Below are 16234 nucleotides of genomic sequence, written 5' to 3'. Positions count from 1 at the left end.
TTTTAAAAGAAATGCACATCTTACTCATTCTGGTTTTGAGTATAAATTTAGAATTCTGTTCAAAATGCTTGCAAAAAGGCAACATTAAGACTTCTTTCGAATAACTTTTAAAGAAGTGGGTTGGTATTAACATATGTGATGATAGAGGTTTAAACTTTGTGGAGTGACTACTAGAAGGCAACTTACTACAGGTTTAATCCTTTGAAAAGGGTCCTTACAATATTGGAACTGGCATGATTTAAAAAACAAATTAACACCAATCAACTGTTACTTTCTTTTGGTGGGTTTTTTTCTCAGTAATTGCTTCTTTTATTCATTATATTGTTGTACTTGTTTTTAGAACTAAAAGTAGAAATTCTCCATAATGGTAACTTTTTTATTTTAAAGAATTTCAGAGTTCAACAAAACCTTGCAAGCAGTAAGTAAGGTAAGATTACTAATTGTTGTTATAGTTTGGAAAACTTTATTATCTAAGTATCAGTCCTGTTTTGTCCTGACAAAACAATCTATTTTCACTTGTCATTGCAGTCTTCCATTATGGAATGCAGTGCAGAAAATCAGAGGTTTGTTGTTAATCTTTTAAATGCTCATAAATTTACAAGCTTATATATTAATATATCAAACATGAATGGCTGTGTAACAGAAATAAAAACAAACTTTCTAGCAAAGTTAAATTTGTTAAATAGACTGGAGAAATATATGTAGGCAGACAAAATCTCATCCCGTTATTCGAGCATTAGTGATTTTTATTTTATTTTTTACCAAACTATATTGCTTTCATTAGTCTTCTGGTGAAATACCAGCCTGCCTACCATATTTCTTCTGCATCTCTATATTAGCTGACTTATATAGCAACTTAACCACTAAAGCTATGGGATTTGGGACCACCAAACTTCCATAGCTTGTAAAGACAATGCAATGTTTATGATGGAATTGCTTCAGACATCCCAAGTTACTGTTCTTTGGCTTGGGAAAACAGTCATCCTCAGGGTAGGAGCCTGAGACAGTAACCAGTTCAGAGTCTGGAAGCCATGTGGTACCAGAATGGCAAGGCTGCTTCACAGAGGTGATCCTGAAAACCCTGAAATGTAGATAATATGTCAGTTTAATTGCTACTCACCACTACATTGCTGGGCCTTTAAACTGATCAGCTTGCAAACACTATATTCTAAAACAAAATGTGGAACTTCATTTCCCCAAATACTTGAATTTGGGGTTTATCTTCCTGTGTTAGGATGAAAGAAAAGTCCAAACCACTGAGACTATTATAGGCAGTAAGTCAGATCACACTTTCATATCATAAACTGGCAGTATAGGGTACTATTTTCATTCTTGTTAGCTGAAAAAAAGATGGAAGTTTAGTCAGGGTTTCAAGTCATTGAACCATAATTGTAAATATGTAGTTACATGCTAAATGGGTTTTTAGGTTCTCTCTAAAGTCAAATGAGAAAATACTGGCTTTCCCTAGGCAATGGAGATTTAATATACACTGACAATAGCCACCTATGATACCTAAAAACTCTCGGGAGGTTTTTTACAGTAACAGTGGAGATTATGTTATTATCTTTACAAATCAACTCTTTAATGGCTAATATTAATTAGGAAGGACCTCATTTAAGAATAAACTGTCTGTAGAGAAAACAGAAAAGAAGCTGCCTCAAACTGATGTATTACTCTTATCTGTAGCCTGGCATAGTGTTTTATGTGCATTAAAAATATCCCCAAATCTGAAAAAGCCTAGGAAAAATGTACTTTCAGATTTAGCATTTGTGCTAATGTGCTTTCAATTTGTATTTTATATTAGTTTTATGCATCATAAAGATGAAACAGATCTGTTTCTTGAGTCTAAGGGGTTTTCTTCTCATCATAGTATATACTGCAATTTCATAATGAAGCTGGCTGAGAGAGAGAATACAAGCAGTTTAACAGACAAAGCAGAAATAAGCCGACTTGGTAAGTTATGCTTTAAACACAGTCTTATCACAGTGAGCCTTTCAGATTAAATTTTCTATCTTTACATGTGACCTTCAAGAAGCTGAAGGAAAAGATTGTTACTTATTTTTATAGAAAAATATTTTTTTGCTGAACAAGAGAAGTACATAAAAAAATGCAGCCATCTGATTTTGGGGCTGGGAGGGGGAAGATAGAAATACCAGTACAAAATTTTTGACCACATCAATATAGCAAAATTTGAAAGAATTATGTGTAAAATTACTCGAGGACATAAATGTGTTACTGAAATGGTGATCTATATTGAAAAGTTTATAAAGTAGCCAAGATTTCTTAATAATATTGTGGTAGTATGAAGTGGTGACTCATACCATTTGTTTCAAAAGATGTAGCATTTCATTTTTGTTTGTTTACGTTAACAAAAAAAGAGATCTGTACTTGTGAGGCATTGAGCAAAAATCGGGGGGTATTTCAATATTCTGACTGGTCGAGATCTGTTTTGTAAATGCCATTTCAGAAAAAAAATTGCATAATTTAGCAATTGCATAATTGCATAATAAATCACATGCTTATTTGAACATCCTACTTATTATTTAGCAATTAGCAATTTGTATGCTTCAGGATAAACTTGGTTAATGCTTCTTTGTCATCTCAGACCAGTGCTGCTGTTCATCCCTGAAGTATTGTTCCTTGACTGCTGAAGAATTACAGATGTAGTAAGTATAAATACAAAATCTGACTTGCTTATTTCCTGGATTTCCCAATGCATTAATAGAGTCAACTTCCATGATGCAGTGTAATAGCCAGGAAGGACTCCACAAGAACAAACTGACAAGCTTTTTCCTAGATAGCTCCCTTCTCATTCTTCCCTCTTCCTTTCCCTTCTCTTCTGGTTTTTTGCTTGTTTGTTTTTGATGCAGATAGCTTTTGTGTTCAGCATCAGGTCACCTCCAGAACAAGCAGCAAAGGCAGCAGTAGTATCTATGGGCTTGCTAGTTAACAAATAGATCAAAATAGAATGCAAGAACTCTCAAAGCGTCACAGAATTCGTATTTGTTACTAGATCATGAAACACCCAATCTAATTGCTTTTAAAATATGCATTATTGCTATTATGTCTGTATCTTCTATATATATGTCTGTATGATAACTTATTTTCTTTAAAATATAAACAGTGTTAAATTTAACATGCATTTCTGTGCCTTCTTTTTTTTTCTTTTTTTTTGCAGTACTATAAAAGTGCCGTCTCATTCTATATGGGTTCCTTTCCCCCATTTCCCTTCTCTCCCTAAAAAGACTTCCCCCAAATCCAGTACTCTTACTTCCCCCACTATGCTTTCCACCAAACAAAGCCCTACAATTAGACCACTGATCCCACCGTTCACAGAAATGTCTTCTGGAACTCTTTCCACATCTCCCACTACAAATACTCTCTCTGAAGCTTCTACCACATCCACTACTGAAACTTCTGTGTCTTCCACCAGTGTTACTACTACACTTTCTTTTTCTGAGTCTCCTGCCCAGCCTACTGTGCAAACTTTTACTTCCATAGCTTCTAATAAATCTGTCACTATCTCCACACCTGCAGCAAAATCTGTCACTAATGCTGCTTTCTCAGTTAAATCTGATGGTGGGTATCTTAGCAAGCCTATTACACTTGTTTCTCCTTCTGTAGGTTTCACTAAACATTCTGCAGTATCCTCTTCTGAGCTTCCCCCCAGACCTTCAGTAACAGTTTCCCCTGTCGAGACTACCACCAAATCTGTTGCAAAAATTCAACCTCCTGCTACAGATTCAACCCAACCTATTCCTAGTTACAAAAACATTACTAAAGCACCTATTCTTCCCCTTACTCCTTTCACAATAACTTTGACCCCTACTGTTAGTCCTGTCAACCATGCTGTCTCAGCTTCTCATCATCATTCTACTGCTGATGGCCATGGCAGCCTGCCTAAAGGGAGCACAGGTAAATATGACAAGTAAAATGATTTTTTTTAATTTAATTTGAATGTTAAATATCGAATTTGCTTTTAAATTTTATTAAACAAGATTATATACCCAATCTGTGACCTTCCAGTTACTGTGAAAAACCTGAGACAACTTTTGTAAGGTCTGTACTTATTTTAAAATACATTCAGAAGTCTTTGGCCATGATGAGTGATACCTCACTCCACAAATTGGTTTGTAACTGTGATAAACAGGTACTGTGCTAAGTTCCCAACAGGTACTTTTTGTAGAAAATATTGAGTCACTGAGCCAGGTAGATAATTTTTTTACTAAGCTAGTATTTAAAATATTACAAATCAATGTTGGATCATTCTTAAAATTGTGTTATTGATTAGGAATATTCTTAATGGCTATGTATTTTCCTGTGAAGACTGTACACATCTTTACAAGTTTCTTTTTAAATTGCTGATCTTGCCTTGTTTTTATTTTACTTTCAGGCATCCAGTAGCTAAAAGTCCAGAATAATAGAATATTTAACATCACTAATGGCTTGATGTGATGAACTTTGTAATCAATAAAAAGTTGAATTAATGCTGGCCATTTGAAACCTTGCTTTATGTTTTCATAAGATTTGAGGTATTGCTATCTGCAAAGTAGCTCATAGTGAGAAAAGGGGGTTCTGTTTCACATAACACCTTGAGAGACCTTTCAAGCTGTGATAAGATTTGTTGGTCAAGAGAACTGCATATTTTTTTCTGCTTCTCAAACGACTTAATTTGTTGAATATAATGTTTAAATAAATGCACAACTTTTCTTCTGTCACAGGAAAGACACTGTTGGCTACCACATACACAACTTCTGTATATACCACCATTAATATTACCACCGCTGAGCAAATTGTGTCCAAAATAGAAAGTGATTTAGCAAATGGAAAAGTAGAGCCAAAAGATGTAGAAAGGATGGTTAGTGAGGTTAGCAAAGTCCTGACTGCTTCTGAACCATTACCACCCCGAATATCTAACAGGTAGGTTATTGTGGCAATAGATAAATGTGTGTTGTATTGACTGTGTTGATAAATGGGTGTCAGCAATATTAATTTTTTAATAATCATAATGCAAAACTATGTTTCTTGTTCAAAATGGAAGGAGCACCATTCTAGTGTTACCAGATAGAATAGAATAGGATTATAGCATAATATTATCTAATATAATATCATGGAAAACAGTATAATTTTTTGTGTTAATGCCATATAAGTGAGCAGAGTCAGTTGTATTTTACACTATGCTTCAATTGCTGCTCCAAAGCTACATCTTGCCTGAAAATATTGGGCGTATGTACTTGGTGATACTATTTCTTTTCTTAACAGGATTATAAAACTGGTGGATTATATTGGTTTAAAGCTGAACTTCTCAGGAACATCTGCTGATTTTGCCTCCCCTTCCTTGGCTCTAGCAGTTGTCAAAACCACCAGCATCCGCTCCAACCAAATGTCTTTTGCTGTCCAGGACTCAGCTGATCTCCAGGTTAAACACTGATAATTTTAAATGGTTACAAAATCTCATTTATTTTAAAGTATTTATGGTTTTATATTTATATGTAATGCGAGTTTGTTCTGTATTTACGTCATAATTTCAGGATCTTTAATTCATGTTAGTTCCAGAGGAAAAAATACTTCAGTTTTGAAGCCCTCCATAGTTTTCCTTTCATATTCAATTGTGTAAATAAGTAACAGACCGGCATTTGACTAATAAGCTGTTAGAGAGGTACAGCCAGAACACTGGAATGGACAGAGTGCTTGGCAGAATAATTTTGCCTCAGAAACCCTGAATCATGAGTCACTTCATCACCCACCTGACAGTGCTGAAATTTGTCAGAGTGTTACCAGATGGCTTCATCTGCTAGAAGGAGATTAATTGCAGAGTGTTCCAGGAAAGAACTATTACGTTGCTCGCATAATGACATTCGTACCTTTGTCGCTCATGACTAGTTGGTCTTGCCAAGAAGTGCTTGGAAAGTTTGGATCCACTTTGTCTCAAAATCTCCCTCCTGCTTGAGGAAATAATAATTTGGACAATACCAGTCTTGGAGGCTTAAGCAAGGAAAGATGGAAAGTTCTGAATAGATTTTGGCACATCCTGTCCTTAAGAGAAGGAAATAGCTTAACGTAGCATGAGCCATAAGTAGCGCTGGAACTGTTCTGTGACACTGAAAATGGTATGATAACATTTGAGTTCTTTGATATATTCTTTGCAATATGTGCTGCATGAATCTGAGGTGACTGGGAGGTGCTAGTACTGAAAACCAGATAATTTGCTAATGATTTTTTGGAAAACTTCTGGCACTGGCAATGAAATGCAGAGACTTTCCAACAAGTATTACTTAGTTCAAATCACAGCAACAGGAATGCTTTTGTGGAATTGATTCAGGATTTCTTTGGTGGCTTTCTAAACCAGTGATCTCCAAAATGGGGTGTGAGTACCTCTGGTTGTGTCCATTGGGGTGCAAGAAATATTGGGGTGCAAAAATATATAAATATTTTTTACATGATTAATAAATAAAAAATATATATTTTAAAAGAATGTTTAATCTTCATATCATCCTTTTTCAATTTCTATTTTTGTGTATGTTTTATAATATGCATAATTAGTACAGTAGTGTATGCATATAACTTATAAATGGATAGATACATTTTGGGGTGCATGGCTAAAAAATTTTTAAGGGGTGCATGTTCAAAAATGTTTATTGAACAGAACAGAATAATTAAGAACAGAAGAGTTAAACCACATTGTTAAGGCACTGTGAGGAGCACACACTGATATTTCTATTACAGCCATTGTTTGAATACACAGATAACTTACTTCTTCAGTTTTGCTGATGTTACACGTCTCTCAGGAACTCTGAAATGATGATATTTGTATGTAAAGTGACTAATGTACAACAAGAAAATGTTAGAGACTTTGTACTAAACAAAGCTCTCTGTTCTGTAAGTACAGCACAGAAAACTGGTTGAAAGTTCAGATTTTTTTCTGATAATATTCTGCCAGTGAGCTCTTGAGATACACGAATTATAGATTATCCAGTTAATTTTTGTTATTTTTGCCAGATGATCATAAAGTTAGGATTTATGTTCTTAGATTCTGCTTAACCTACTATATTTTAAAACCTATTGACAAATAATAGCTATTTAAAGTTTTTCTGAATTCTGACATACTTCATATGGGGTATATATAAAATTCTTTGCCTTTCAGGCTTAAATATTAATCTCCTTACAGAGGAGACTTACCTAGGTTGTTGCTCTTCACCTTTTTCAAATCAATATTATCCATCACAGCAGTGTGTTCTCTTCCTGTAAGAAAATGGAGTAAAGCCAGAGTATTTTCGGTGGTAGGCAGACCTGAAATGAGTTGCATCCTTTTCAAGCCTGCGGGTGCTATTTATTCATGGCAGCAGGAGAGCAATGAGACAGCAGTAGTGAGTTCCTGACAATGATAAAAGAGATAAGCATTTCAAAGTTCTAAACTGAAAGTAAGTCATAGTTTATTTTTAATTTAGGGATGGAAATGAAGCATAATCCTTGCATTTATTTTTCAGATTTCTCTAGGCAGTAATGCAATTAATGATGTAAATAATCTCGGATCAATTACACTTCCTTCATCATTGCTGACCAGTTTACCCCATGATGAGTTGAACTTGGCTTCTAGAATTATATTCAACCTCTTTAAGAAGACCACTGTGTTCCAGGTATCTTTTTGATCCTCTATTCATATGGGTTTTAAACTCAAGCCTAGAGGAAAATAAAATGTAAATGAACTTTATTACCACAAAGCACATTACCAAGCTTCCTGATTTAAAATGTAATTGTTTTTCTCCAGTGCCTGCTCTGGATAATACCTGAGCTTGTAGGTGCTATACTGTAGTACTGTTTCATTTATGATTTTTAAATCTTATTCTTTTTTGTTGTTCCAGGATCTGTCCTTGAAGAATGCGTCTTTAATCAGCAGTGTTATATCATCGAGTGTTTCTAACCTCACAATTAGCAACTTAAAGGCAAATATTACTGTCGTATTACAGAATATCAAACCTAATCAGGTATGATCTACATTTTGACATACAACTTTGTTGCCTCCAATAGAATTGTTGTAGACAAAACACTGTATTAAGAATACAGATCTGTTCGTTCTGCTTTACTAGTGTGGGCTTTTCATCTCCATTTGCACTTTCCAAATCACTCATCTTTGTTTATTTATCACTGGTATATATTTTTTTTTCCCCTGTGGTTTCAGATAATGTCACTCTGTAACTTATCCATTCAGTTTTTATGTTTTTATCTTTTCTACTTGCTCTTCTATCGTACTCTTCAAAGAATAAAACCTTCTAGATGAAAACCTGACAGTGGGTGTTGCTATGCAGATGCTGCAATCATGACATTTGTAGGTGCGTCACGGCCGGACAGCAACACAAGTATTTTTTCTGAGGGGGAATGTTGTTCCTTGAAAAAGAACACAGGATTGTGTCATCTGCAAGTATTAGGTCTCATCTACAGCATCTCTTTCCTAAATAAGCAACAAAGATTAAAATCTTCTATCCCATATCTTAAAATGTAGTGTGGTCTTTACTTATCTTGATATATTATTCTATTTTGAGATATAACTGTAAAAGTATTAGTATTCATAGCAGTATAGTGCATTACTGCTACTATTTTTAGGATTTTCATGTGTGTAGAGAAAATCCTCTTGTAAACCTTTAACATCATGGTAGTATAAAGGGATCAAATGTTTGCAAATGAAAAAGATTTTCCTTGTCTTTGTGGTCATGTTCTCCATACTTTCAAAATCACCAAGGATGAGAAATCCCAAGAATTTGTATAGTGTGGGAAGGCAGTGAAAGAGCATGCATTCATAATGTTCTACCAGGAACAGAATCTTAGCATAAACATGAGTGCTAGCTCCTGTACGCTGACTTCAGACAAGCATATTTTCACAAGCATATTGCAATATTAATCCATTCTTTGTGCTGTATACTGTATTTATTCTTGCCTGCGTTTTGTAGATAATTAATAATTTACTTGATCCTAAACTCATAGTTTAGTAAAATTTTCTTTTTCATTTTTTATTTTTTTTTTTTTTACCTCCTGAACAGGATAATTCAACAGTTAGATGTGTTTTTTGGGACTTTAATAAAAATGGTAAGTACCTCATATAACCTAAGATATCATGCCGGTTTAGCTATGTTGTAGAATCATAGAATAGTTAGGGTTGGAAAGGACTTTAAGGTCATCATCAAGTTCCAACCCCCCTGCCATGGGCAGGGACATCTCACACTAAACCATGTCGCCCAAGGCTCTCTCCAACCTGGCCTTGAACACAGCCAGGGATGGGTCATTCACAACTTCCTTGGGCAACCCATTCCAGTGCCTCACCAGCTTCACAGTAAAGGACTTCTTCCTTATATCCAATCTAAACTTCCCATGTTCAAGTTTGGACTCGTTACCCCTTGTCCTATCACTACAATCCGTAATGAAGAGTCCCTCCCCAGCATCCTTATAGGCCCCCTTCAGATACTGGAAGGCTGCTATGAGGTCTCCATGCAGCCTTCTGTTCTCCAGGCTGAACAGCCCCAACTTTCTCAGCATGTCACTCATGTTAATATAAGTAGAAGTTTTTATGAATGACAAAGCTGTTTTCTTTCACAGGTGGACATGGAGGCTGGTCATATGAAGGTTGCATAGTTAAAGAAAGTAGAGTAAATGAAACAGTCTGTTCGTGCAACCACCTCACAAGCTTTGCAGTTTTGATGGTAATTATTTTTAAAATTATTTTAATAAATTATTTTAAAAATTACCCTAATCCGAGAACATACTTAAGCATGTGTTAAGCAAATGAGTTTTCAGTAAGCACATACCACCTATGAAATACTACTCAGATTTATTTACTTCAGTGTTAGTACATATGGCCATTCATTTAGTCACATGCTTAAGCTGCCTGTTGAATGGTGGCCCATGAGTTCCGCTGTAGTAAAAAATTCCTTAAGTGCTTATTAAACTGCAGCTTTTACACTTAGGCAATTGTTTATACTGTAGGAAATAGAAAATTAGGATAAATCAAATTTAAAACAGGTTTTTAATCAAATGGGATTTCACAATTAAAATCATACAATATTTTCCAGTTGTAAGGGACCCATAAGGATTATTGAGTCCAACTCCCCACTCCTTGCAGGACTAGATTGGTTTTTCTGGGTTTTAAGAATGATTCATGATGGAAAGAACTGTTTCCTTTGGTATTTAACAGCAGAGGAAAAGGTGTATTTTGTTGGTTTTTTTTTTGATCTTTTTCCATTTAATAAACATTTTATCTGAAATTGACTTCTGTTTCCATTTTAGAACTTGTATGGAAATACTCCTTTGAATCCCACACAAGAATTGGTACTGACTTTTATATCCTACATAGGCTGTGGCCTCTCTGCAATTTTTCTTTCTATTACTCTTGTGACCTACATAGCCTTTGAGTAAGTACCTGTTCAACTGAGCTCCCATTATTCTTCAATTATGATTGCTTGTAGTCTTCACTCCAAAGTCCTTTCCAATAATATGGATTCTATCTCAGCTAATAATACACAGATTTGTCCAGTTTACCAGGAAGGTGTTGATTCAGTCTTCAGGAATGTTAATGTTGTGCACAAGTTAATTAATCGTGAGGCTTTATACAGCCAGAAGTGAAGAAGCAGCACTCTTAAATACTTTGTAATGGATTATCATAATAGAAGGGTGAAGGAATGTGTTCAAAACAGAACATGTATAGAACAGAGCAGGGTGATAGAATTTTTAAATACATTTGTATTCTTTGTTGTTTTTAAAACTTTTCTCTTACATTTGAGCCTTAACTATTGAATCCTCCATCCTATGTTTCAGAAACTGTCCTCAAAGTTACTCAGCACATGTTTAGTCTCTCATTATCCTCTCATCAAGGACTTGCTTGTCTATGTCAAGGCTTTAGAAGCCCAGTCAAAAGCCTAATCCAGTTCAGCAATAAAGAATAATCACATTTTCGTTTTTGGAAGAACTGTAACAAGAAGTCCAATATACAGTGTAAAACAAAAAAAACCAACATGGTACTAAACTCCAAGAATTCAGGTTAATAGCTGTATTTACGTAGCCTTATTATAACAAACTTTATTCATATATGAAGCATTATATATGAATGAAAATATGTATTTTTTTCCTTGGTATTTGTGCACTAAGGACTACAAGAGAGGAAGTAAGCCAGAAATCCATGGACAATTGATATAATCTCACTAATTTGCCTTTTTTAGGAAAATCCGGAGAGACTACCCCTCCAAAATCCTTATTCAGCTCTGTGCTGCATTACTTCTACTCAACTTAGTTTTCCTCCTTGACTCATGGATTGCACTGTATGATACACGAGGCCTGTGCATTGCAGTTGCAGTATTTCTTCACTATTTCCTCTTGGTTTCCTTCACCTGGATGGGCTTAGAAGCTTTCCACATGTATCTGGCCCTGGTGAAAGTCTTTAATACCTACGTGCGGAAATACATTCTTAAATTTTGCGTCGTTGGTTGGGGTATGTAGGTTTTATTTTTCCTTTTCTCTTAGCAAGTGTTTCAGTGAATGTGACACAGGCTAGAAATGAAAATGAAGTAGTCAGTCAGTGTTACAACCTTGCAGTGACCAGGTATTTATTATCAGTAAATCTGATCCTATACATTCCACCTTTCTGAGGTAGGAAACTCCTTCCTAACTGCAGAACTGAGGCTGCTGCGATGCAAACTGATAATGAATTTTCCTTGTGCAAGTACGACAGAACCAATTTTGAACATGCGTGCTTCTGTTTCCACTTACCAAACAGATGGCGTCAGTTGCGTCTTGAAAATAATAAGTGTATACATATATTCTATTTCTGGGATAGCACTGTTGCTAACAAAAAGCCATCAGAGAAGATCTAACTGGGTAAAAAGATTCTAGACCTGATTATCCTCTTTGGCCACTTGAGTAAACATGAGTGAAGGCACTAAAATCAATAGAACTGTTTTATTAAAGCAGATGTAAGAAAGAAAATCAGGTATCAAATCAGTTTATTGAGTGATGGTATTCGCTGCCTTATTCAGCAAGGTTTGGAGCTAACTGTGGAGAAGAACTCTTGTTTCTTTGCAAGTTATGCTCCTGAACAGTTTGCATGTTCAGGTTTTAGATGCTTTAGACAGCTAGCAGTCAACAGAATTCAACAGACAAATTTCAGAAACAAATTGTACATTTCACAGAAAAATAGAATCATTTCATGTGCTCATACTACTGTTTTTCTCATGATTTTTACTTTTATAATCTCATAATCTTTAAGGGTTACCAGCAGTAGTTGTGTCCATCGTGTTGGCAGTGTCACCAGATAATTATGGACTTATAACCACTGGAAAAGTTTCAATAAACAGACCTGATGAATTGTGAGTTAAAGGGGGGTGCTTTTGGGGGAGATGGGTGGGAGAGATGTCCTACAAAATGGCTTTTCTTTAAGGATTGGGAAGGGAAGGAAACAATGGGAGAATTTTGAAATTATATAGCTCTACAGTATATCATGTGTTTTGTGATGACGGCTTATATGAAAGTTCTTACCTTTTGGCCAAAAAAGTACTTTCTACTAAAGAGGCATAATAGTGCGCATTGCAACAAACTACACCTTTATCTCATGTTCATTTTACTCTATCTCGGTATCTGATAATGATTGACAGACTGTTCTTGTGTTCTAGCTGTTGGATTAAAAACAGAATTGTCTTCTATATTACTGCTGTGGGATACTTTTGTGTGATATTCCTGATCAATATCAGCATGTTCATTGTTGTGCTGATCCAGTTGTGTCGTATCAAAAAGAAAAAACAGCTTGGAGCTCAAAGAAAAACCAGTATTCAAGACCTTAGGAGTGTTGCCGGCCTCACATTCCTGTTGGGAATTACTTGGGGATTTGCCTTCTTCACAGTAAATGATGTATTTACTTACCTCTTTACCATTTTCAACACTTTGCAAGGTAAGTTTATCCTTCATGTGACAGCTCATTGCATACAATGTAATGAATAAAGCATTTGGAAGTGGCATTTTCTTGATTTAGCAATAGAGTAATTTTGATACATGCTGTAACATGTTAATTAAATTAGAGATGATACTGCTTTACTGTAATTTAAATTACAGTTATGTTTCAGAAAGGTACAGGAAAGCTAGCTACTATTTATAGGTATAATGTATTTATAAATATTATAATTTAAAAAATGTATGCAAACCAGAATCCAGTGGAAGTTACTGTATTTCTCTGGTCAACAGATCAATTGCAAATAGTTGCTGTAAGTGTTCACATAATAATGCAATTAATGTAGTGAAAACTGTATCATTTCTCCACTTACCCTAAGGCATAGGATTGAGGTGTAACATTCAACAAAGGACCACTGAGACAGGCAAGCCCTTCAACATCTTAAAGTTAGTGGTCTAACTGTTAAGCATGGCCTTTAGTACATAAGAACATAAAGGAAGTAGATATGAAGGCACGCAGCTTTGCAAAGGCCAGGATGATATTGGACATAGAGTTTCAAAGGCTGCAAAAGCTTTCACAGAAACAGAAGGTACCATAGGTGCCTGCAGTTATCAAAGTATACCTGAATTGCCCTGCTGAAGTTTGGATTCAAACTTCTGCTTAAATGGCACTTTAGATGACTGGCTGGCTGATTTCCCAGAGAGACTAAAACAAAGAACATTGCAGTTCAGTTTATATACCTCTCCCCTATTACTATGTTGATCTTTTGAGTACCTCTTTGGTAACTTGAGGGGTTGAACCCACATCTTCCCAGGTCTCTCATGGGATTTTGTTGAACTAACACAAGACTAGATACTATGTGGTCAGAGTAATTCACTGTGTGAAGTTAAGTTGCCCTTCTACCCAGTTTTAAGTTAGGTGCTGGGCAAATTTTTGTATTAGAAGTAATAAGGGTACATAAATTGTATTGACTTTAACTGAGCTAATGGCAGTGTTTCAAAACTATATTTGAAAATGGTGTAGAACCATCTTTATAGAGCAACACCTAGTTACAGTCAAAAATTCATCCCAAAAGCCAAAGTTGGGAAAGATACTGAAGCAAAGGATGACATAAATAATCTCTTCTAGTAGGATTTTACACACTTAAGTGGCCTTAAAAGCCAGTAAATATAACATACATGTCTGTAGCAGCAGTCTGATCATTTAGCTTTTCTTCGTGTTATCTTCTATTAATTGTAAACTCAACACATCTGTTCTCAGGGACACACTGCAGCTGAAAAATTGTGCAAAGACCAAGTGCCACTTTTCCTTACAGGGCAAAGATGACAATGGACTTTTTATCAGAGAAGGTTAGGACCCACCTTGTGTCAGGTAGAAGTGAATGAGAAGCAGACAACGAGTCTGTAATGTGGCGATGGCAAGAGATAGGGATGAGCCCCATCCCTTCTAGAAAATATTTGGCTTTGAATTTCTGGCAATGAGTGTACTGATTATTTTAGATACAAGTTGTTTTCTTTGTAGTTACTGGTTCTGCTACACTTGGTGATAACAGGTTAACTGCTCATAAAAAATGGGACAGTGTCACACCATGTGCTAACAGCTGCATAGCCTGACAGTGTCATATCATATCCTCTTCTTGACATTGCTTAGAATTTTTTTCCAAAACAGTTAAGTAAATTTCAGGATCCACGGAATTTTTTCCTTCTTATTTGATAGAAGGAAACTTTATGCACTTTGTGGATTTGGTTACATTTGTTGTTCCTACATCTGTGTGTATGATTCCTCTCATCTAGTTAATGAAAAAGTACCCTTCAGTTTAGAGAGCTGTAAACTTTCTCAGCAAAGAAAGGTGTCATTACTTTTGATTACAAATTTAAAAGCAGTGAAAGAAAACCAAAACATTGTTCACTAAGAAGCAGTAAAAGTAAATTTTGCAACATTCTCTAATGTTATTGTTTTGCAGGGTTCTTCATTTTTATCTTCTATTGTGTAACAAAGGAGAATGTCCGTAAACAATGGAGAAGATACCTCTGTTGTGGGAAATTCAGGCTGGCTGAAAACTCTGGTAAATATGAATACTCCTGAATGCTTACACTCTGTTAAGTTCCTAGTATCTTGTAATACTTTTCTTAAAGAAAAAAATGAATCATGTTACTGCAGTTGCATTTCTAATTTATTATCCAAGGTATACTAAAGCTCCAAAATTCTTCTTTTTAAAAGTGGTGGCTGATGCAGTTCTGACATGCTTACATGCTGTTGCATTAACCTGTTAACTGGAGCTGATCTCTTCCTCTGTACTATAAAGGCATGGCTTTGCAGAAGACTTGATCAATTAGAACCCATGAAATTTGTTACAGCTTCTGAATCAACTGTAGTTCTACCAGTGACTTCCACATAGTTTAAACCAAAAAAACTGTAAATGATTTTATGCTATTTTGTTAATCATTAGTTGACTTCTCCATAAAGCTGTATATGTTTTACACACTTTAACTTAGAGGGACAACTGTACTTTAGTTATTCTTCTGATCTGGTCTGCAGTCATAAAACTGTTACAGTTGGCTGCTTGTATTAAAAAAGGGACAAGAGAAAAGGGAACTAGATTTAAATAATTCTAAACATCAAGAATCATAAAATTCTTACAATATTATTCTGTCTAGAATACTGTGAGGAGAGTGGGAAAAGCCTTATTTTTATTTTAATTCAGTTACATTATTAACTATCTTTTTATATGTTGCTTGTATGAGTTGTGCTATTTTCTGTAACATGTATCTATTGTAGACTGGAGTAGAACTGCTACTAATGGTTTAAAGAAGCAGACTGTAAATCAAGGAGTATCCAGTTCTTCCAATTCCTTACAGTCAAACAGCAACTCCACTAACTCTACAACGCTCCTAATGAATAATGATTATGCAGTGCATGCAAATGGAAATGGTATGTATAATGCAAATAGCATGTTTTTTACTTGGCTTAAAACAGAAGTTTTAAGCTCTTTCATTCTGATGTGAAGTGCTGACAAAATATTATTCAAAAGTAGAGGGTCAGAATATTTCAGGGTGTCTCCACAAATAATACTACACATCTGTTTTAGGGAACTATAAACAAAGTTTTTAAATATCCATTTCTCCTACTCAGTGGGAACTCTTGATTTATGTATCAAATAGTAGGTAAAGTTAATTATTAGAGAAATTACTTACCAGAAGCTGCTGTTAAAGCTTGACCTGAATATGTGACAATAAAATATGTTTTAGAACAGTGCATATTTTAAGCCTCATTAAAACAAACATTGCCTGAACAAGAAAGAAATATATAGGA

At 35.2% G+C, this 16234-nt stretch overlaps 1 protein-coding gene across 1 annotated transcript in view; it reads left to right on the top strand.

Moving 5' to 3' along the window:
- Window positions 1-16234, top strand: part of ADGRG2 (adhesion G protein-coupled receptor G2) — a 50351-nt gene that overhangs the window by 30550 nt on the left and 3567 nt on the right. The window contains exons 10-26 of the mRNA XM_061453212.1: window positions 388-427; window positions 529-563; window positions 1871-1953; window positions 2606-2666; window positions 3179-3915; window positions 4722-4920; window positions 5263-5419; window positions 7488-7637; window positions 7863-7985; window positions 9036-9081; window positions 9589-9692; window positions 10276-10400; window positions 11205-11473; window positions 12248-12347; window positions 12651-12925; window positions 14886-14987; window positions 15701-15853. Of these exons, the coding sequence (XP_061309196.1) occupies window positions 388-427; window positions 529-563; window positions 1871-1953; window positions 2606-2666; window positions 3179-3915; window positions 4722-4920; window positions 5263-5419; window positions 7488-7637; window positions 7863-7985; window positions 9036-9081; window positions 9589-9692; window positions 10276-10400; window positions 11205-11473; window positions 12248-12347; window positions 12651-12925; window positions 14886-14987; window positions 15701-15853 (2759 nt within the window). The remainder of the gene's footprint in view (window positions 1-387; window positions 428-528; window positions 564-1870; window positions 1954-2605; window positions 2667-3178; window positions 3916-4721; window positions 4921-5262; window positions 5420-7487; window positions 7638-7862; window positions 7986-9035; window positions 9082-9588; window positions 9693-10275; window positions 10401-11204; window positions 11474-12247; window positions 12348-12650; window positions 12926-14885; window positions 14988-15700; window positions 15854-16234) is intronic.

Source organism: Pezoporus flaviventris, unplaced genomic scaffold, assembly GCF_033815535.1.
Source record: "Pezoporus flaviventris isolate CSIRO_AGI_PZ_B2104156 unplaced genomic scaffold, CSIRO_AGI_Pfla_v1 ptg000015l, whole genome shotgun sequence".
In the NCBI taxonomy this organism is placed as follows: Eukaryota; Metazoa; Chordata; class Aves; order Psittaciformes; family Psittacidae; genus Pezoporus; species Pezoporus flaviventris.
Note: the sequence above shows the minus strand (reverse complement) of the source record. Positions and strands in the feature narration are given on the sequence as shown.